At 45.9% G+C, this 21620-nt stretch overlaps 1 protein-coding gene across 2 annotated transcripts in view; it reads right to left on the reverse strand.

Moving 5' to 3' along the window:
* Positions 1-15557, reverse strand: part of ca9 (carbonic anhydrase IX) — a 102362-nt gene extending 86805 nt beyond the window's left edge. For both annotated transcript variants that reach the window (XM_069924197.1, XM_069924196.1), the window contains exon 1: positions 15294-15557. In XM_069924197.1, the coding sequence (XP_069780298.1) occupies positions 15294-15435 (142 nt within the window). In that variant the 5' untranslated portion in view covers positions 15436-15557. The remainder of the gene's footprint in view (positions 1-15293) is intronic.
* Between the last annotated feature and the right edge of the window lie 6063 nt (positions 15558-21620).

Raw genomic sequence — 21620 nt, forward strand, 5'->3', positions numbered from 1 at the left:
CCTGGTTCCATTGGTGAGGGTCAAGAGTAGACTCAGAATGAAAATAAATATTAACATCTGCAGATGAGCTATTTGGTAATTCAACATTTCAATCATTTACAAGAGAGTTTTAAAGTTCACTTTTAGATATCAAATCCAGAACTATTCCTTTGAGATCAGACTGGCCTGTTCTCCTCCCACCATTCCTCCGTCACCCACCATTTTATTCAGGAGTCTGCCAACATTTTGCTTCTAACTTGATGAAGGGTCAAGCCGAAACGTTGGTTATGTATATTTATCTTCGCTATATAAAATACGCTGTTTGACCTGCTGAGTTTCTCCAGTGTTGTGTTTTTACTTCATTCGCTGCGGCTTCGAGACCAGAATTAGTTTCTATTGAAACACTGGGTGTCTGACTCTGTGTGCATACTCAGGAGCAGTCCATAAATCAGAGACACTATTGCTGAGGATGAGCCATTACAAGGACCCTTGAATCCCTCTATGCACATTCTTAGCAAATTTGCATTTGGTGTCTGTTTCTACACCACTGCAAGTCATCTCAGGGACATTGTGCATAGAGTGATGTGCCGGTTGTACATGAAGGATCTGACAGGGAGGACTCCTTTCACCTCCAGCCAAGCCAAGTCCTGGTGTTTGTTTATGAGCACTGGCGATGAGACATTCTGCCAGATGACGTGGATGGTCTGCTCAGGGAACTACTGAGGTGAAACCATTATTGTACATATTTGTTAAATTTAAATTATATGACCTTTCTTGGTTGACCCTGCTCTCATTGGCCGGCTCATGACTCCTCCCCATAAAGGCTGTCATGCCGCAAGCCTTCCCCCAGTTTGAGTCCGGGTCAGTGTGAACGACCAACACAGGGATGCTGTCCATCTCTTACAAATAAAAGCCTTCAGTTTTGGTAACTTCAGTCTTTGTACAATTGATTGTGCATCAACCACCCCACTGTGTTTATTGAGTCCTCGTCACTCAGTTTATGCAGGACATTTCACACTGACCATTTCCTGATGGCCTTGTGGTCAAAGGTATTCCTCTGGAAAAACTTTTCCATGAAGGATAGATGGTGTGGGAAAGTCCAGCAGACTGGGACATTGCACTTTGTAGCAAAGTTGGTGTAGTAGTTAGCGCAATGCTGTTACAGCGCCAGTGATCGGGGTTCAAGTCCAGCACTGTGTGTAAGGAGTTTGTACATACTCCCTGTGTCTGCGTGGATTTGCTTCAGTCACTCTGGTTTCCTCCCACCATTCAAAAATGTAAGTTAATTGGGTATAATTGGGCTGCATGGTTCATGGGCTGTCAGGGCCTGTTACCATGCTGTATGTCCAGAAAAAACTCCTGGGACAGGTAGTACCTCAGCATATAGCGGCACTTGGTGCCCTTACACTTTGCTTCCATGCATAGCCTGATGCAGCCATCAGGATACAGATACAGATATGATTTGTGGTCATGTCATCAAAACAGAAATGTAATATTATACAAAATTGCCTTTAGTCTGCCATAAGGCAGAAAAGATTCACAATGACCATTTCCCAGTGTCCCACAGTCAGAGAAAGAGAAGCAAAAGAAAGTCTTCTCAGAGTCACTGAGTGTCCGTAGATTTGCCTCTAGTGTTCTTGTAGCCTCTGAAGCCGCACAAAACTCCATACTCCAGTTTGATTCAAACTATTGACAAACCAAACCCAGATCTAACCTTCTGAAACCCAGGGCACTTCAGGGCCCCTCCTTGTCCTTGGCATCCTTTTAAATCACAGTTCCGATACCCAGTTCTCATGAGCTAGCAGCCTGCAGCCTGGTGTGAGTCCTTTGACCTCAAGACAACAGCAACCTGAAGTCTCTGTGGGTTCCTCACCTGCAAGTCGCCAACATCTCACTGCCTCTATATGTACCATACAGGTTTAGTCTGGTGAATAGCATGACTTGCTGGCTCTCAGTGTTCCTTTCTCACATCCACTCCTCTTGACTGAAGAAGGAGAAGTTGCTGCAGATCTGTCTGGAGTCATTTCAGTTCCCTCTGCCTCTCTCTTGCTCTCTAAACTCCTTTGAGGATAGGAAAACTTCAATGTTCTCCTTGGTAGCTTCTCACCAGGTCACTGGGAGTCAAAGAAGGGTTTCATGGTTCTCCAACCAGCATTCTCCTTCCTTAGTTCCTCTATGTTCTCTGCGGTCAGCAACATCACATTTAGCTTCCATTTTCCCTTGCCCACTTTCTTATCCTCCTGTAGATGAGTCAGTGAAGAACACTGGTGTAACATCATTGGTTATGACCATGACAGCCTATGACATGAAAACAAAGTCCATCCAAGACCAGGTTGAACAGTCTGATCTTGGCCAGGTAGGCTGAAGCTATCATCCACCTGCAGAGTTGCTGAAGGCACCTCACAGCTGTGAGTCCTTTACCATCTGTATAAGGAGTCTGGAAAAGCTCTCCACTTTGGTGTCGGCACTGCCGGATCATCCAGCAGCATCAGTTGAAGTCACCGGTCACCAGCGTGGACGTCGCCAGCAGCGGTGGGAGTTGCAGGAAGATGGCCAGCCTCTCGCTCTGCACAGGTGAGGCAGACACATTGATCAGCTGGATGCGGGGTGTCGAATTACATTAGGTCAATCACGTTGATTACAAAGTTGCCTCCCCGCAGAAAGATACCCAGACCAGATTTGAAATATTTATTTCCCTCCCCCCCACCCACGACCCTACAAACAACCCATGGGACTACCATCACAACCATCTCCAATAGTCTCTGAGGTGTGGCAGCCCACACTCCTGTATGAAAGCCACATCTGCCTTGACTTTCATGAGATATTGCAAGCTGTTTGCACATCGCATGGTGTGTTTGACACTGCGCACCTTGAGAGTTGCTATTTTAATATCCATGTTGTTCAAAGGAGTTTCCAGTTTGCAATCCTTACAATCCAGTGTCAAAATCAGCCTCATCCCTCATACCCACCGCATTGGTGAACTGCGCCACTGATTTTGCGTTCATGAATAGGGGAAATCTTCCTCTGGGCGATGCTGGTGGTTTTGCTGTGGGAAGATCCAACTGTGAGCCTGCTCCTCCACCTCCTGACTGGCTTGTATTCTTCTCCCATAGCTGAGAGGTAGTGACCTCTGCACAGCTCCCAGTTCCCAGAGCGTGGGGGAAGGAGGTGATGGCCTCTGCATAGTTCCCAGTCTCCTGGAGCTGGGAATCACTGGGAGTTGCTGGGTGCTGTACCTCCCATCATCGGGCTTCCTCATAACCCATTTTAACTCCATCCTTTCCCTTCCATCTTTGTGCTTTCTCTGTCTTCTTCTGGCACTGGTGCTGGCTTCAATCTTGGGTGATGAGAGGGTTCAGGCTTCTGGTTCCATCTTGACCCTTTTTTCATTGTTTGCAGTGGCTGATGCAAGTTTCTTCCATGGGTTTTCTTTCTTTTCCTCACCATCTGCCATGTTTCCTCTGCAGCTCCCTCCTCCATCAACTCTGCCTCCTCAGGAGGGGCCTCTGGCTTTGTGGCTGAGGGTTGAAGGTTGGAAGTGGACATGTTGAAGCAGGGCTGGCACCAAAGGGGGTACATTCCCAGGCATTCCCCCCCAAATGAGTTATTGTGCCCCCCACCCACGCCACTAGTCTCACTAGCATCATTAGTGTCAGCTTGCAATATAAGCACGTGTTTGTGAGCTCCGTTAGAGGGAGGGGGAAGCAAGACAGCGACGCACAGAGGTTCATGGTAGGCATGGCACCTGCACCCCCCACCGCTGAGAAAGTCTTCGAACAGCAGTTTGTGCCCCCCCCCCATGGTAACCCTAATGCCCCCCATTAGGCTTGTTCTGATGCCGACCCTGTTGGGGTCTCCTCATTTTCCCTGCTCTTGGTCTCTGCCAGAATCTTTGTCACATTTTAGGTTGAGGGGTGTTGACCTCTCTGGGGGTGGTGATGTTGACTGTTTTCCCTCTTATCACCTGTGTACATTTTGAGCAGGCTCTGTAAGGTGGATTGCTTTCCCACACAAGTTGCAGCACTTGCTCTCTCCACAGTCCTTGGTCTGGTGACCTTCCTGCTTGCAGTCATTACAAATGACTGTGGTGCATTTGCCGCCACATATCCAGGTTTGTTGCAGTTCCTGAAAACCCTGTGGTGTCCAACAGAGATCAAGTACACTTAGTTCCCTCCAATGGCGAACACCGAGGGGGGAGTGAATGATGACCCAGTTACTGTCCTCTCTCAGCTTCACCTTCACTTGGTGATTACTGTCTCAGATTCTAAACATGTCTTTGACATCCACGCAGGTCCCGACCTCTCGACATCACGGTTCAGGAAGGTGAGCATGTTTGATTAGCACATGTTAGTTGAATAGGTGCACTGTTATCACTCGTTCCTTCTGAATTAGAAGGACCTTGAATAGCGAGAGTGGACCCATGTTCTCTTTCTCCTGGAAGTCCTGGAGGCAGTGGATGTCCTTCACCTCAAATTTTCAGTATTCCATCAATACCTTCTGGACAAAGAGGTCCTGGGAAAGGGGGGAACCTTCGCTCAGGTTCTTCACTCCCCCCTGATGGTGTTCCAGATTCTTTATCCTCCCAAAGAGTTTGCTGCTCAAGCCATCCTCATGTGACTGGTAGCAGTGGGCTTAGATTGGTCCCCCAATCAGCATGGACCCACCCTGCGTCAGTAGGTCGCCTCACACCAGACACCAGACGATATCTTCTTCTTCAATGCTGCTCCCAAATTGTTTTCTTCTTTGCATTTCCTTCTTGATGCTACAGCTTCTCACAGATCCAGTTGATCAGCTCACAGTAGATGATCTGCATTTGATGTTAGCCAAAAGCCGAGAAGAGATGTAAAGTGATAACAGAGGTAAAAATATTTAACAAACATTTTGGTCTGAGCCTTTCTTCAATGTATGAGCAAAAAGCAGGCAGAAACCTGCTAAAAGGGCTGGGGAGAAGGGAAGAAGGGGCGGGGGGGTGGGGGGGGAGCACAGGTCAACAGATAAAAGGTGTTAATTGGCCATGGATTGGAGGACAGGAGAATTGATCAGTGGAGGGAGGGTTGTGTCTATGAATACAGAGCTGGAGGAAAGGAGACAGAGGGAAAAGGAAAGAGAGAGAAAGAGACAGAGCTAGAGGAAAGGTGAAATAGGGATGGGGAATGGGAGGGACTAAGCCTTTTGGTTGGAGGGCGCTCAGAAGGACTGTGATGTGTTGTTCATCTAATTTGTGGCAGTGCATGAGACCATGGGCAATCACATCAGCATGAGAATGGGGCGGGAAATTGAGATAGGTTGTCACTGGGAGATTCACGCTATTGTAGCGGACAGAGCTAAGGTGCTGAATGAAGTGATCCCTCAGTCTTCATCATGTCTCTCTGATGCAGAGGAGAGCACAATGACAGCACTAGATGCAGATTCACAAGTGAATGTTTCTTCACTTGGAAGGACTGTTTGGGGCTCTAAGTGGTGGTGATGGAGGAGGTATGGGTACAAATATTACTGCCACCACAGGGGTAGATGCCACGGGTGTGATTGGTAAGAAGGGAAGAGGGGTCAAGGGGGTCTCAAGGGAGTGGTCCTTGCGGAAGGTGGAGAGGAGAGTGGAAGATGTGTCTGGTGGTAGGATCACATAGTAGGTGGCACAAATGGCAGAGGATGCAGAGGCAAGTGGGGTGGTAGGTGAGGGCAAGGGGAATCCTGTCCTTGTTGTGCTTGGGGCTGATGGAGCCAGGGCAGATGCGCAGGTAATGGAGGATATGTGTATGAGGACCACATTGATGGCAGTTGAGGAGAAGCCATGTTATTTTGCAGAAAGAGAACATATAACCATATAACCATTTATGGAGCGGAAACAGGCCATGTTGGCCTTCCGAGTCCGCACCGGTTCACTGATTTTGTGCGCCCTCTTCAGGCATTGGTCCCAGTAGATCTTCATTCAATAACGATGGGCGAAATCAATGCAGGTGGAATCTTATTGAAATTGAAAGCAAGATTGTTGTCCTGGCACCACACAACCAGATTCTTGATCTCCAACCTGCTTTCTGACTCATGGTCATTAACTTGGATCTCCGAAAATCTTATCGACTAAAACTTACCTCCTAAACTTACTCCTAAACCTTTGCCCGTCAACTCTCAACCCATGACCTCTTGTATCCATCTCTTCTACTCTCAATGGGAAAAGCCTTTCCACATCAACTCTATCTATCCCTCTCATTATCTGAAACACCTCTTCATCTTGGATGATCTCGCATGCAAGACTTCTTTTTGGGAGCAGACATAATGGAATTGTGAAAAACGGAATGAATCCTTGCAGGGGATAGGGTGTGAAGAGCTGTAGTCGAGGTAGGTGTGGGAGTTGCAGGGTTTGGAGAAAATTAGTTTCTAACTCATTCACCAGTAAGATTGTGGAATATAATTTAGATGTCTTGAACATGAATCACTAAAGTAATTAATTCGAATTCATGTATCTTTTGGAGGGTGGGAAGAAACTGGAGCATCTGGAGAAAATCTGTGCAGGTCACAAGGAGAGGATACATACTCATTACAGGCACCACTGAATTTGAACAATATGACAGCATTGTGCCTACTGCGACACTAACTACCAAAAGCATGATTTAACTTTTTCCTCTTGGGCCTTTGCATCATCCCCAGCTGTAAATACTTCTTGTTTCTGCTCAATTATTTCTGCATTAATCCAAAAAGTCTGATAGAAACTCACAGATGATGATTCACACACCAGGTCTTCTGCACATCAATTTTTTTTCTCTTATGCGCTGTTAACTGCTTGTTTGACAGTACATCTGTATCAGAAGTTCAAGAAACTGCTCAATCATCAGACTATGCAGTTGGCTCACTGCAGTAAGGATGAGGAAAGGGTTTTGTGTTGGATCTGCACAGTGGAAATCTTTCACTATCGTGCACTTCCCCTCATTTCTTCTTCAAAGTGTTTCTAAAAATCTGTCTCTCTGACAAAGATTTTGGTGACCTATAGGACTTTAGGATGGTTTAATACATCAAGAGCATCAACAAAAATTACAGTATCCTATCCTTGATTATCATTGAACCAAATTGTTTTGTTCCTACAAGTTCCCAGAATCAAATTTACCAGATACCTACCCTTCCTATAATTATCTCTTGTACCAATCTTCATTACAACTTGTATACTGTATATAACCATCCCAACATTGGGAATAATGGGATTAAAATATTCAAATACATTTTATTACTAACACTGATATCATTCAAAACAAAAGCCAAACGTTTAGGTCATGATAAAGGAAGATCTTTGAATTTGGATGGAGCAGCATTCTAACTCATGGCCCCTGAGCTGGGTGCATGAAATGCCAATGGCTGAAGCTGAGAGGTGATCCTAGACTTTGTGATATTTAAAACTGGCAGTCAATGCAGTGTGCACACTTCACTGTCACGTCGACCTTGCAACTCATGGAGGATTGCCAGCTCAGACTGGACACATTCCTGAAAGTTTCTTTATATAAACATGACTTTGTGCTCCAACTCTTTTGAGTTAAACTGCCCTTGTCCTGATTTGAAACAAATGAAAGAGGCACCCATTATTTTTATTCAAAGTTCCGATTATCTTTTCCCCAGATTATTCATGATCATGTCCAGAATCCATTATCCAACATTAATCAGCTGAGGGAATGAAGGAAAGCAGAACCAACATACATTTATTTTCCACTTTCACAAGTTCTAGCTAACCCAATCAACTTTAAGATCAATAAAATCCAAAAAGATTATTGCCTTTATGATAGCCTATTTGAACACCTGATCTGACTGAGGTTAGAACTATACAAATGAAAGTTGTGATAGATTTAGGAATTGAATTTCTCCAACAGAAAAACCTTGAATATTCAGGAGAATTAAAAGATTATGTGGATTAAGCTGATGCAAGAATAACTGTAATTATGCCACATGTTTAAGCAAGGAATGGGCAAAAGTTAGGTCTACTTTATAAGTATCAGATCGTATTGAACTGTAAAGCACTCCAGCATTGAGAACATCTATCAGAAATGCTGCCTGATCATTATCAAAGATGCATCTCACCCTAACTATGGGCTTTTTACTCTTCTTCTATCCCGTATGTGCTACAAGGGCCTCTGCTTCTGAACCAGCAGGCTCAAAATTTCTTTCCATAGGCTGTTACCCTGCTGAACCTTATATTACAGAATTGTGCAGAATTGTACCAATATTGTACTGTCAGTACTTTTATACTTCTTGGTTTTCTGGCGCGTGTAGCGAGGTCACTTTGGCTACAGCTAGGTTATAGCTCTCAGTTATAGCCCTAAGGCTGTAGCTCGAATCTGCTGGAGAAAAAAGACACACACACACACCTGTAAAGTGTATTCGACAGAGTTTATTCAGTGCCAGCTCTGTTTTTATAGTCACCTTCCCTGGTTATCCCCTTTGAGCAACACTAGCAATCATTTCTGCTTGAGAGGGCCGGCTGCCGATTGATTACCTCGGATGCCCGGTTCCTGTTTGGGCCCCCTGCAATCCACCGGCGGTGATTGGCCACTTTTCCCCGCTCTGCCAGTGGCCTATGGAAACAGGTGTTTCAGTCCATACAATGCTTTGCTGATCGCTGTGTTCGATGGCCATTTCCTGTGTTGGCCCAAGGTGCGGGCCATTGGCCGCTACACACGTTTGCTTCTATTCATAGTTACTTGCAAATAGCACTATTCTTTGTACCTCTGGTTAGATGCTAATTGCATTTCATTGGCTTTGTATTTGTACTTGGCACAATGACAATAAAATTGAATCTAATCTAATCTAATCTAATAAGAACATACAGGCTGAGAGCATTCCCTACCTTTCTGAGCACATCTAACACCAGGCTGCCTACTCCCATGAGATGTTGGCTTACTGTGCTTTAGGAACATCACATTGATTGCCTTTTATTTCCTATGGATGCTGTGTGGCCTGCTGAGGTTCTCTCGCACTTTTGTGTACTGCACTAGACCCCAGATTTGCAGATTGTCTTGTTTACATCGTAATGTTATTGTGTCATTGCAATATTTAACCTCCTGATTCAGGAATTCTTCTCTGGGTGAGTGGGTCATTTGTTGCATTTGAGTGGCAAGGGCTCGTGGGCCAATAGGATCTGTTACCTTGCTGTCTCCAAATGAAAAAAAAGAAAATTGAAATAAGGAGGATGATTAATGCAAACCATTTGGACAGAAGTGAAATCAGATGAAACTCGGTTGTTCTGGTTCAGGCTTCAATAGGTTGGTAAAGTCTAGTGAATAACAAAAGGTATATCTGCAGAAGTGTAAACAGGAGGAAGCCAGTGAATTCTGAAAATACCAGGAGAGAAAAAAAATGGACGTTGAAAACCGCTGATTATCTGAAATTGTTGATTTCAGAGTTGACTTTGGAAGGTTACAATGTGCATAAAAAATGAAGAACTTCAGTACTTTGCTTCTCTCACTCACTCTCTCTCTTTGTTCACATTTTCCATTCATACCCCCTCTCCTCCACATTACCTTAATTTGTCATCCTCTCCCTCTGAGCTCCATCTGGCTATCACTCACACACCTATCCCCCTGGCTTTGCACTTTCTTGACCTACCTTCAGTATCCCTACCCTCTTCTGGTTCCATCTTCCTGTCTTCTCTCCATTATCCACTTCCACATCATTCACCTTGCCCCCGCCTGACTCCATCTCTCCAATTTGTTTCATTTATCTGTTTCCACCATCCTCCGATTCAAAACTACCCCCCACCCCCCCCCACCTCCCGCCTCTCCTAGCTCACCTGGTTCTACTTGTCATTTACCAGCCCTACCCCCACTCATCTTTTTATATTAAATATCTTTCTTCTACACTCCGAGTCCTGTTGCAGGGTCTCAAACTGAAACATCAACCATGTTTCTGCTTCCACAGATGCTGCCTCGTGGACTGAGTTCATCTAGAAATTTGATTTGTGCTCTATATTTCAGCATTTCAAGTGCAAGTTTAAATTTAATGTACATATACCAAGGATGCCGTGATCCAGGTTGCCTTGCAAGCAGACCATAGTACACAAGAAAGACAGTGCAAGGCAGAGTTGCAGAGAGAAATCAGTTGGTACAGAGCAAAGACAACATAATTTTACTATTTTATAGTTCATTTAGGAGTCTAATAATGACAGGAATGGAGCAGTCTTTGAATCTGGTGGATTTACCAGTCATTTCTGTTTGTATCATAAATGGTTAGCTCCGATGAAAAGTCCTCCGTGCTATGTGAGCATTCTATGACATAAAGGATGTGGAGACTTTGGAAAGGGTACGGAAGAGATTTATTAGGATGTTGTCTGGATTAGAGGGTATGAGATGGAAGGAGAGGTTAGACAAACTTGTATTTTTTTTCTGGACCTTCGCAGGAAGAGTGGATACTTGATAGAAGTTTATGAAATTAAGAGAAAGATAGATAAGGTGGACAGTTAGGATCTTTTCCTCAGGATAAAACCCTTAAATGGTGTACATATGAATGTTTATTATCATATACACAAGTACAATATATAGATGCGCTGTAATAGAGGAGGAAATGTGTTTTAAGGTGGGGAAGGTGGAATTTAAAGGTGATGTATTGATCAAGTTACTTTACATTGTTAGTTACCTGGAATGGCTGCCAGGATATTAGTGGAAACAGATATGAAAGTAGTGTTTAAGACACTTCTGTACAGACTCATAAATATGCAGGGAATAAAAGAATATATATATCATGTGTAAGCAGCAGAGCTTTCATATAATTTGGAAATCATGTTTGTCAGAGACTGGCTTCTTCCTGTGCTGCACACTCCTATAGGTTTACTGTTATTCTTCTTTACAGATGCTGCATGACCTGCTGAGCTCTTCCATTGTAGGACAAGTATTTTTTATCTTGTCTTGTACAAATGAGAATCTGGGATATTTAGTGTGAGTGGTTCCTTTGGTCGTTCACCATTCTCACTGCCTGTGAGAAGAAACTGTTTCTCAGCCTGGTGGTGCTGGCTCTGATATTCCTGTCTCTCTTTCCTGAGGGGAGCAGCTGAAAGACGCAGTGTGCAGGGTGGAAGGGATCCTCAATGATATTGCGCGCCATCATCAGACAAAAAACTCTTCAGACAATAAATCAAAATTCATTGTCAAGAACATGTCACAAAATTTGCTGCTCTGCGGAAGCACCACAGGTGAAAATAATTACGAGAAATGTCATTTTAAATAAATAAATAAATACATTAGTGCAAAAGAAGAAAAAAGTGAGATACTATCTGTGGTTATTGCCTGTTCAGAAATCTGTTGGCTAAGAGAAATAAGCTGTTTTTGTACCATTGAGTGTTCATCCTCAGGCTCCTGTACCTCCTTCCTAATGGTGAAAGTGTAAAGAGGGCATGGGTTGGTTGGTGAGAGTCCTTGAGGATAGAGGCTGCTTTCTTAAGACACTGCCTCTTGTAGATGTCCTCAATGGAGTGAAGACTGATGCCCATGTTGGCGCTGGCCAAGTTCACAACTCTCTATAGTCTTTTCCTGACTTGTGCATTGATACAGTGATGCAACTTGTCAGAATGCTCTCCATGGTACACCTGCAGAAATTTGTAAGAGTCTTTGGTGACATACTAAATCTCCTCAAATTCCTCACCAAGTATAACCACTGCCAAGCCTCCTTTGTGGTTGCATTGACATGGAGGTCCCCAGGATAGATCTTCAGAGATGTTGACACCCAAGAATTTGATGTTCTTGACTCCTTTCACTGCTGACCCCTCATGAAGACTGATCTGTGTTCTCCTGATTTCCCCCTCCTGAAATCCACAATGAATCCCTTAGTTTTGCTAAAGTTGACTGCAACGTTGTTTTTGAGACACTACTCAACTAGCTGATCTATCTCACTTCTGTACACTTCCTTGTTGCCATCTTTGATTTTGCTGATGGCCGTGGTGTCATTAGCAAATTTGTAGATGGCATTTGAATTGTGACTTGCCACACAATCATGGATGTAGAGATAGTAGAACAATGGGCTAAGCACACATCCTTGAGGTGCGCCTGTGTTGATTGTCCATGAGAAGAAAAGATTGTTTCTGATTTGTACTGACTGTGGTCTTCCAATGAAGGAGTCAAGAATCAAGTTGAAGAAAGGGATGCAAAGGCCCAGGTTTTGCAGCTTGTTATCCAGGTGATCCAGAGCTAAGTGGAGAGTCAGTGAGTTTGCATCTGCTGTGGAGTGATTGTGGCTCTTGGCAAATTTCAGTGAGTTGAGATCTTAGGTACGAGTTAATTCTGGCCATGACCCACCTCCCAAAGCATTTAATCACAGCTGTGGTTAACAAATGTGTCCTCTCTCAGCCAATGTCATCACTTAGGTCATTTGGATCCTCTTGCTCCCTACTTTGCCATGGCTACTTCCTATGTTCTCTCTTTTTTACTCTTCTCCAAAATGTAAACTCGTTTGATTTCTAACTTCTCTGAGTTCTGCTAAAAGTTAATCGTCCTGAAATATTAACATGTATCTCCCTCCATAGATGCTACATTCCCATCTTTTCAGATCTTTAGCATCTGCAGTTTTCCTCAGTGCTGGATTCCCCTCCATTTTATTTGATTGCTCTCTCAACCATCACCTGCATTTCTGTTCTCACCCTCTTTCTTCCCATCAGGAATGGACAGAGATCCCTTTATTCTTTCATGATACTCATATAAGGCATCAAACTCTGTCATTTCATTCATGATATTACATGATTTCCCCTTCCCCTTTCTGTATTCTAAAGCAGCCACTCACTTTGGTACATTCCGATTCATTCTTCTGCTGCCAACACCAAATCCCCTTCTTATGGCCCCTTCTAAGACAATCACAGAAGATACGTTACCTGCCTTTTATCCTCCTCCCCACTTTCAGATCACGAACAATTTCAGATGGAGCAATTATTAGCTTTGAATTCTTCCAACTAGGTGTACTGCAAATTGCATGCACATGATTTCATTATTTCAGAGAAACATGGAAATCAAATGACTATTGTACAGTACTTCCATTCATTCCATAAGAGTAATCCTGCCGTTGCAAATTGGGTGATCATTTCACTGACTATTTGTCTGTGGATCCAAGCTAGAACTCCCAGATGCCAATCATTTTAATTCCCCGCACTGCTCCCACACAGACATGTCTGCCTCGGCCTTATCCATTGTCAGGGTGAGGCTAAACATAACAATGCAGACTTAAATCCAATGGCATGAATATCTTTTTATCTTACTTTTGGTAACCTTCGCCTCTACCTATCACATCTTAACTCCTTCCCAGCTTCTTCCCCCCCCCACAACCCCCCCCCCCATTCATCCTTGATATCACCCCTTGCTACTTTAATCTCAATAAAGGGTCCTAATTCAAAATGTTGGCTGACCATTTCCACCCAGAGTTGCTGTCTGACCATCTAGTTCCTCCAGCTTCTCATTCCTTGCCCTGCCTCTCAAGTCCCTGACACTTTACTTCTACAGCCACATTAGTGGCAACGGTACTGTAAATGGTTAATGCTACAATGTACAATAACAAAGTGAAGCATAAATATGATTCTATGATATATTAAAAATGAACTTTGCACTTTCTCCTTTATACAGAGTGTATAGGAACATGATTCTACAAGTGTGAAAAGGCCCTGTACTGCATATTCTTTTATTGTGAATAAAGTCCATTTTGAAATTTAAGAAGAATCCTATATTGCTTTCTCTTTAGCCTTTGGTATTATTGCTACAAAGGCAACAAAATTTCAAGGAACAGCATCTCATCTTCACAATACAATTTTCAGACTCAACAATAAATTCAAGGTAACAGATAATAAACAATTTCAGACTAGTTCTGTACATTTCCAAGGCTCAGGGATTTTTTTTTTCTCCTAGTGTTTTCAGAGATTTTATATCTTCTATTTATTCCTTTCTCGGTATATCTTTTGTCATTCACTAACTTTAACCAACTTCTTTCTGATGTCCAGCATCTGTAGTATTTTGTTTTAAGATGTAAGTGAAAGGGGGCAGGCATGACATGTCACACAGAGTGTGCTGCACCATATACACATTCATAGCATTGAAATATACTGGTCACAACCTCACCACTGTTGCTTAATTACTTTTGAAGAGTGTTCACTTCGAAAGTTCAGGGAAACATGACTGACAATTCATGCATGACAAAATACAAACAGCAAAATAGAAAAAAAATATCATTTTAGTGATTTTGGCCAGGATATCATGAGAGCTCTGGTGGCTCTTTTGGAAAGGGTGCTGTGGAATCTCTTACATTCTATTGACTTAATAGATGATGCTTTGATGTGAAATCCAATCCAAATAGCTGCATCTCTGATAATTTAGCAGTTGTGCAGCTGTGTGTGTGTGTGTGTGTGTGTGTGTGTGTGTGTGTGTGTGTGTGTGTGTGTGTGTGTGTGTGCGCGTGCGCGTGTGTGTGCGTGTGTGTGTGCGCGTGTGTGTGCGCGTGTGTGTGCGTGTGTGTGTGTGTGCGTGTGTTACATAAATATCTATCTATATATAGATAGATATATATATATCTCCAAACCTTTTTGCCTATATAAAGACCATGAAGAGTCATCAATTGTTAATTTGCCAATCCTATTTTCCACAGAAACAAACATCTTAATAAACCTCTATAAAAGGACCCAACCTGACTTGATTGACCAATTCTACCCACAGATGCTGACTGACTTGTTAATTCCTCCAGCTTTCCACTGTTTGCTCAAGATTTCAGCCAGCTGTAGTTTTTGTGCTTTTCTCATCTCTAAACTCTTAATTAGTTTAAACATATTCAGCCTCCTATTTGAAAATAGGAAAAAATACATAATAACACAAAAATGTTTAGAAAAATGATCATTAGGAAACAAAATGATTGTGATTAGAAAATGGTCCTGCATGGTATATAATTATAGAAATAATTTACAATGGCAAAGAATAACAATGTTCATTTGCGCTAAAAGCATGACTAAACACATTCAAACTTGCAGAAGATATTTCAGCCTCAACCAACTGGAATGACTATGGTGTGAAAACCATACAATGAGACTGTCAGACAGTTTTACATCCTCTAGATAACAGACGGGCTTTGAATACAGCATTCAAGTGGCCAGCTTAGTAACGGATTACTTTATATGACTTGTTAAAATTTACAAAATGTAATCTGAGGATGTTCAATGCCATTAAATTTTCAATCCTTTTCGTATTGAATAAAAGGATATTCAGTTATTGGTTTGCAAATAAACAATTAACCATTTAAAAGATAGATCTGTGAATTTGCTCCACTCTCCTTGCCTGCTTATTCAATGATATAGCAGAGCCTATCTTTAGAACATATTATCTTACCCTCGTCTTTTCCTTTTTGTTCAGGTCCTGGATTTGTATCACAAAAAACAATTGTTAAAAGTTGAGCCAAGAGCAGCAATAGTATCTGCATTTGTCGTGGTCTCTGCATTATATTTGGAGGTCTATGTTTTAGTTTTAACATTAAAAAAATCTCCACTGAGCTTCCCAAGATTCTGTAGTTCTCGTAAATAAGTTCAGCTCCTGTATGATCTTGGTGATATTATAAGCTCCCAAGCCAGCACTTTGAAAGTCTGCTCTCTGTGACTCTGCCTCTTCTAATTTCATATTCAACGTCATGTGAACACGTCTTCAATACCCATTAACAATTAAAGGTGATAGTCAGTTCTTAGGTCCACATTACATTTTTGCCAGGCAGAAAATAAGACTGTGGTGAAGCTGCATGTAATGTGAGCCCACATGCTGATACAATGGTGGGGACAAAGTGCAGGACTAAAGGTGATTTTGAAGTGCAGGGTGATTTAAAGAGGACTTTTGTGCTTCACTGACTAATTTCATTTCTACTCTAAAATATATTGTATAATCTGTTGGAATACATTGATAACATAGCAATTATTTTGATAATATGTTCAAAGTAAATAAGGAACAAATTTCAAAGCATTTCCACCGTTGGCAGATAAAAAGCTAAGAAGTAAGTGCAGAAGGAGGAAAGATCTACGAAAAAGTTGCTATGTAGCAGCAGCTCCACGGCTCCTGAAAGGACACACACAACCAGACGGGTTGAGCTCAGTGAGCAGATTAGTTTATTGCAGGCTGCTGGGTTGCACTTATACTCCCAGACTGGACTTGGCTCAGAACCGCGCTGGAGGGTGCTGACGTCACCCGGGCATCACATGGTCCCCCAGCGTGGGCTTCTGAGCCCCGTGCTGGGAGGAAGGGAAAACCCCCGACGGAGCCATTTTGGCCGGCTGCCCCGCTGCGTGGCTTACAAGCGGGGCCAGTTCACCTGCCTAGTGGTGAGCCGCCACACAGCTCCCCCCCCCAGAACCGGCACCATTGTCCTTTTTTGCCGGGCGGCCTCGCTTCTTGGGCTGGGCTATGACCACGGGCTCAGCTGGATGGAGGTGCGCTGGTTTCAGCCTGTCCACGGTAAACAGCTCCCGCCTGCCGCCAATGTCCAGCGTGAACATCGAGCCGGAATGCTGAACAACCCTGTATGACCCCTCATAAGGTCGCTGCAGAGGTGCTGCGGTTGGGCCCCGCCGAATGAAAACGTACTCTGCGGAAAGCAGTTCGCCAGGAACGTGAGACGGGCGGGTGCCATCCCTGGGCAGCGGTGGGGGTTCAAATGAGTCCAAACATGCCCTGAGGTGAGGAAGTAATTTGTGCGGCGATTGCTGGGGATTGTGAGGTGCGTTGACGAACTCACCAGGTCGTGCCAGCAGCGCACCGTAGACCAGCTCAGCTGATGACGCCTGCAGATCTTCCTTGGGAGTGAAGCGGATGCCCAGGAGCACCCAAGGCAGTTCGTCCGCCCAGTCAGAACCGGTGAGGCGGGCCATGAATGCCGACTTAAGGTGGTGGTGCAGACATTCGACCAGTCCATTGCCTGTGGGTGGTAGGCCGTGGTGTGGTGTAGCTGGATCCCCATCCTGTTGGTGAGCTGTGCCCAGAGCGCAGATGTGAACTGGGCACCACGATCGCTGGTGAGGTGACCCAGGGTGCCGAAGTGGCCGACCCAACCATGCAACAGTACTCGGGAGCAGGAGTCGGTGGAGGCGTCTGGCATCGGGATCACCTTGGGCCAGCGAGTGGTGTGGTCCACCATCGTAAACAGGTAACGGTTGCCCCAGGAAATGGGTAAGGGCCCGATGATGTCCACATGAATGTGGCTGAACCGTTCCTGGATGTGCTTGAACTCCTGTATGGGCGCCCTGGTGTGCCTGTGCACCTTGGACGTCTGGCAATGGGTGTATGTTCTGGCCCAACCCACAATCTGCTTCCGCAGTCCATGCCATACGAACTGTTCTGCCACCATCCAGACCGTGGACCTGATGGATGGATGTGAAAGGTCGTGGATGTGACGGAAGATATGCCTGCGCCACTGCTGGGGAACACTGGTCGCAGGGTGCCCATGGAGATATTGCACAGGATGGTGCCTTCACAGCTTGGAGTCGGGAGGTCTCGGAACCGCAGGCCCATGATGGCGGTCTTGAAGGCCCTCATCTCCTCATCAGACTTCTGGTCCCGGGCGAGCTGGTCGAAGTCGAGGCCAGGAGTCAGCGCGCAGATGGCCGGTCACGAGAGTGCATCGGCAACCACATTGTCCTTCCCCACCTTGTGCCGAATCTTGGTGGTAAACTCTGACACGAAGGAGAGGTGACGCTGCTGGGATCCTTTGCCATCGTGAGCGCCTGGGTGAGGGCTTTGTGGTCAGTGAAGATGGTAAAAGTCCTCCCTTCCAAAAAATAACAGAAATGCCGCACTGCCAGGTACATGCCCAGTAATTTGCGGTCGAATGCACTATACTTGCGTTCCAGTGGGCGGATCAGGCAGCTGAAGAATGCCAGCGGCTTCCAATGTCCATTCACCTGCTGCTCCAGGACAGCACCGATGGCTGTGGCAGAGGCATCAACCGAGAGTGCCATATGCAGGTTGGTGTGCGGGTGGGCGAGCATGGTGGCCTTCGCGAGGGCTTCGAGTGTGATGCAGGCTTCTGGGTTCCAAGTGAGCTTTTTGAGCTTGGCTGTGATGAGGGCGAATAGTGGCTGGAGATGCGTGCAGCTCCCGGGATGAAGCAGTTGTAAAAGTTGATCATACCCGCGAATTCCTGCAGCCGCTTGAGGCTGTCCGGGCATGGGAACTCCCTGATAGTGGTAACCTTCGCAGCGGCGGGCATGGCTCCTTCAGCCATGATGGTATGGCCCAGGAACTGCATGGACTCTTTCACGAACTGGCACTTGGCCGGGTTGAAGTAAGGCCAAAGTCGGCCAGCCGGGAGAAAAGGGCGCATAGGGGGGCCTTGTGTTGCACCTGGTCCTTGCTGGCAACGAGGATGTCGTCCAAATAAATAAAGACAAAATCCAAGACAATGCCCACAGAGTCCATGAGGCACTGGAAGGTCTGAGCGGCGTTCTTTTTTTTATTATTTATTATTATGAGCGGCATTCTTGAGCCCAAACGGCATGCGCAGGAATTCGAACAAGCCAAAGGGGGTGATGATGGCCGTCTTTGGTATGTCCTCGGGGGGCACCAGGATCTGGTGATATCCACGCACCAGGTCAACCTTGGAGAAAACCCTCGCACCATGCAGGTTGGTTGTAAAGTCTTGGATGTGAGGGGTGGGGTAACTGTCAGGAATTGTTGCCTCATTAAGCCATCGATAGTCTCCTCAGGGATGCCAGCCACCGGAGGCTTTTGGAACCAGGTGGAGCGGCGAGGCCCATGGGCTCTCAGACCGCCGAATGATCCCCAGTTCCAACAGGTATGAAAACTCCTCCTTCGCCACCTGGAGCTTGTCAGGTGGGAGCCGGCATGCCTTGGCATGAACCAATGGGCCCTGGGTGGGGATGTGGTGGAACACTCCGTGGCATGGCGAGGCAGCGGAGAACTGTGGCTTTAGGAGTGTCGGGAACTTATCCAGGATTTGCTGGAACTTGTCTCTTGGCGTGTTGATCGTGGCCATCTGCAGTTGCTCTGGGTGGGACCCATCGAGGCGAACAGCCTGGAAGGAATGGGCATCCGCCAGGCGTCTACCTCGAATGTCCACCAGAGGCCTGTGTGTGAGGAGGAAGTCTGCATCCAGGATAGCGGTCAGGAGGGACGAGACGATGAACCTCCACGCAAAATTTTATTGGCTGATCTGGAAGTGGACTGTCTTGTCTCCATATGTCTGAATTTCTGTTGCGTTGGCCGCAAGGAGGGGCAGTCCACGAGGTCGGTTCCTGGACTCAATGGCCGTGGCCAGGATGACCCTGATCTGGGCTCCAGTGTCAATGAGGAACTGCCGACCACTGACTGAGACCCACAGGTAGAGGAGGCTGTGTACTTGGCCAGCCACCGCAGCCATTAACAGCAGCCGACCTAGTCATTTCCCTGGCATGAGCAGGGCTGATGAGACTTCCGAGCCTTGGCTCCCCAGCATTGGTGGTAGAAGCAGAGGCCTGGAGCGGATGCTATGGCCTTGGTTATGACCCCTGCAGGGGCCGGATGCTCTACTGCAGTGCTAGGAGTGGGCTTGGCATGGTCGTGCCTGTGCCTCGTGACCTGCTGGACCGCTGATCCCTCCTGGGATCGTGTGAGCCATAGCTCTTGGGCCTTCTGGGTGACCTTCCTCGTGTCAGTGAAGCTATCCTGGACCAGCAGCGGCCGGATGTCCCCGGGCACATGGTCGAGGAAAATGCACTCAAAGAGTGGGCAGTTGGTGTGATCACCCATGAGCACGAGCATCTCGTCCATCAGCTCCATCGGGGACCTGTCCTCCAGGGCTTCAAGGTGCAGCATCCGAGCAGTACGCTGGTGCCTGGGTAGTCCGAGGGATCTGGTAAGCACTCGCTTGATGGTCTTGTGTTTGTCTTCGGCGGGTAGGTGCTGAATGACGTGAACCACGCGTCTGGCAGTGGCCTGGTTCAGGGCAGCGACCACATGGTAGAATTTGGTCGTGTCGGATGAAATCTGGCTGAGGTGAGACTGAGCCTCTGCATGGCCTACCAGATTTCCGGCTCCTGAACCCAGAATTCAGGCTCGCCCATGATGGGTTCAAAGATGTTTGAACCAGTCGGTGTCACCAATTGTAGTGGCAGCTCCACCTGCTCCTGCAATAACACACGCACAACCAGACGGGTTGAGCTCAGTGAGCAGACTAGTTTATTGGAAGGTGCTGGGCTGCACTTATACTCCCAGCCTGGACCTGGCTGAGAACCACGCTGGAGTTTGCTGTCGCCACCCAGGCATCACGTGGTCCCCCAGCGTGGGCTTCTGAGCCCCATGCTGGGAGGAAGGGAAATCCCCCAACGGCGCTATTTTGGCCGGCTGCCTTGCCGCATGGCTTACAAGCGGGGCTGGTTCGCCTGCCTAGTGGTGAGCCACCACAGCTAAATATTTTTCTTTCAAAAATAGACTATATTCAGGTAAATCGTGCTTGACAAATCTATTGGAATTCTTTGAGATGGTGACAGGTAAAATAGATGGGGGAGAGCCAGTGGATGTGGTGTACCTGGACTTCTAAAAGGCCTTCGATAAGGTCCCGCATAAATGACTAGCTTACAAAATCAAGGCTCATGGGATTGGGGGCAAAGTATTGATGTGGATTGAGAACTGGCTGGCAGGTAGAAGACAGAGAGTTGGGATAAATGGCTAGTTTTCTGAGTGGCAGGGGGTGACCAGTGGGGTGCCACAGGGATCTGTACTGGGACCCCAGCTGTTCACAATTTACATTAATGATCTGGATGAGGGGATTGGATGTAATATCTCCAAATTTGCAGATAACACTAAGCTTGGAGGGGTTGTGTGCACGGAAGAGGGGGTCAAGAAGCTCCAGTGTGATTTGGATAAATTGAGGGACTGGGCAGATACATGGCAAATGCACTACAATATGGATAAATGTGAGGTTATCCACTTTGGTCATACAAACCAGAGGGCAGATTACTATTTGAATGACAATAGATTAAGAGATGGGGAAGTGCAGATAGATCTAGGGGTACTTGTACACCAGTCTCTGAAGGCGAGCATGCAGGTACAGCAGGCGGTTAAAAAGGCAAATGGTATGTTGGCCTTCTTATCAAGAGGGTTTGAGTATAGGAACAAGGATACCTTACTGCAGCTGTACAGGGCCTTGGTGAGACCCCACCTGGAGTATTGTGTGCATTTTTGGTTACCTTATCTAAGGAAGGATGTTCTTGCAATGGAGGGAGTGCAGAGGCGATTCACCAGGCTGATACCTGGAATGGCAGGAATGACTTTGGAGGAAAGATTGCGCAAATTGGGATTGTACTCGCTGGAGTTTAGAAGATTGAGAGGGGATCTCATAGAGACATATAAAATTCTGGCAGGACTGGACAGAATGGATGCAGATGGGATGTTTCCAATGATGGGAAAATCCAGAACCCGGGGCCATGGTTTGAGGATAAGAGGCAAACCATTTAGGACCGAGATGAGGAGGAATTTCTTTACCCAGAGGGTGGTGAATCTGTGTAATTCATTGCCACAGAGGGCAGTAGAGGCAGGTTCATTAAATATATTTAAGAGGGAATTAGATCTATTTCTTCAGTATAAGGGTATTAAAGGTTACGGAGAGAAGGCGGGGATGGGGTACTGAACTTTAAAGTCAGCCATGATCTCGTTGAATGGCGGAGCAGGCTCGAAGGGTCG

This window comes from Narcine bancroftii, chromosome 3, assembly GCF_036971445.1.
Source record: "Narcine bancroftii isolate sNarBan1 chromosome 3, sNarBan1.hap1, whole genome shotgun sequence".
NCBI lineage: Eukaryota > Metazoa > Chordata > Chondrichthyes > Torpediniformes > Narcinidae > Narcine > Narcine bancroftii.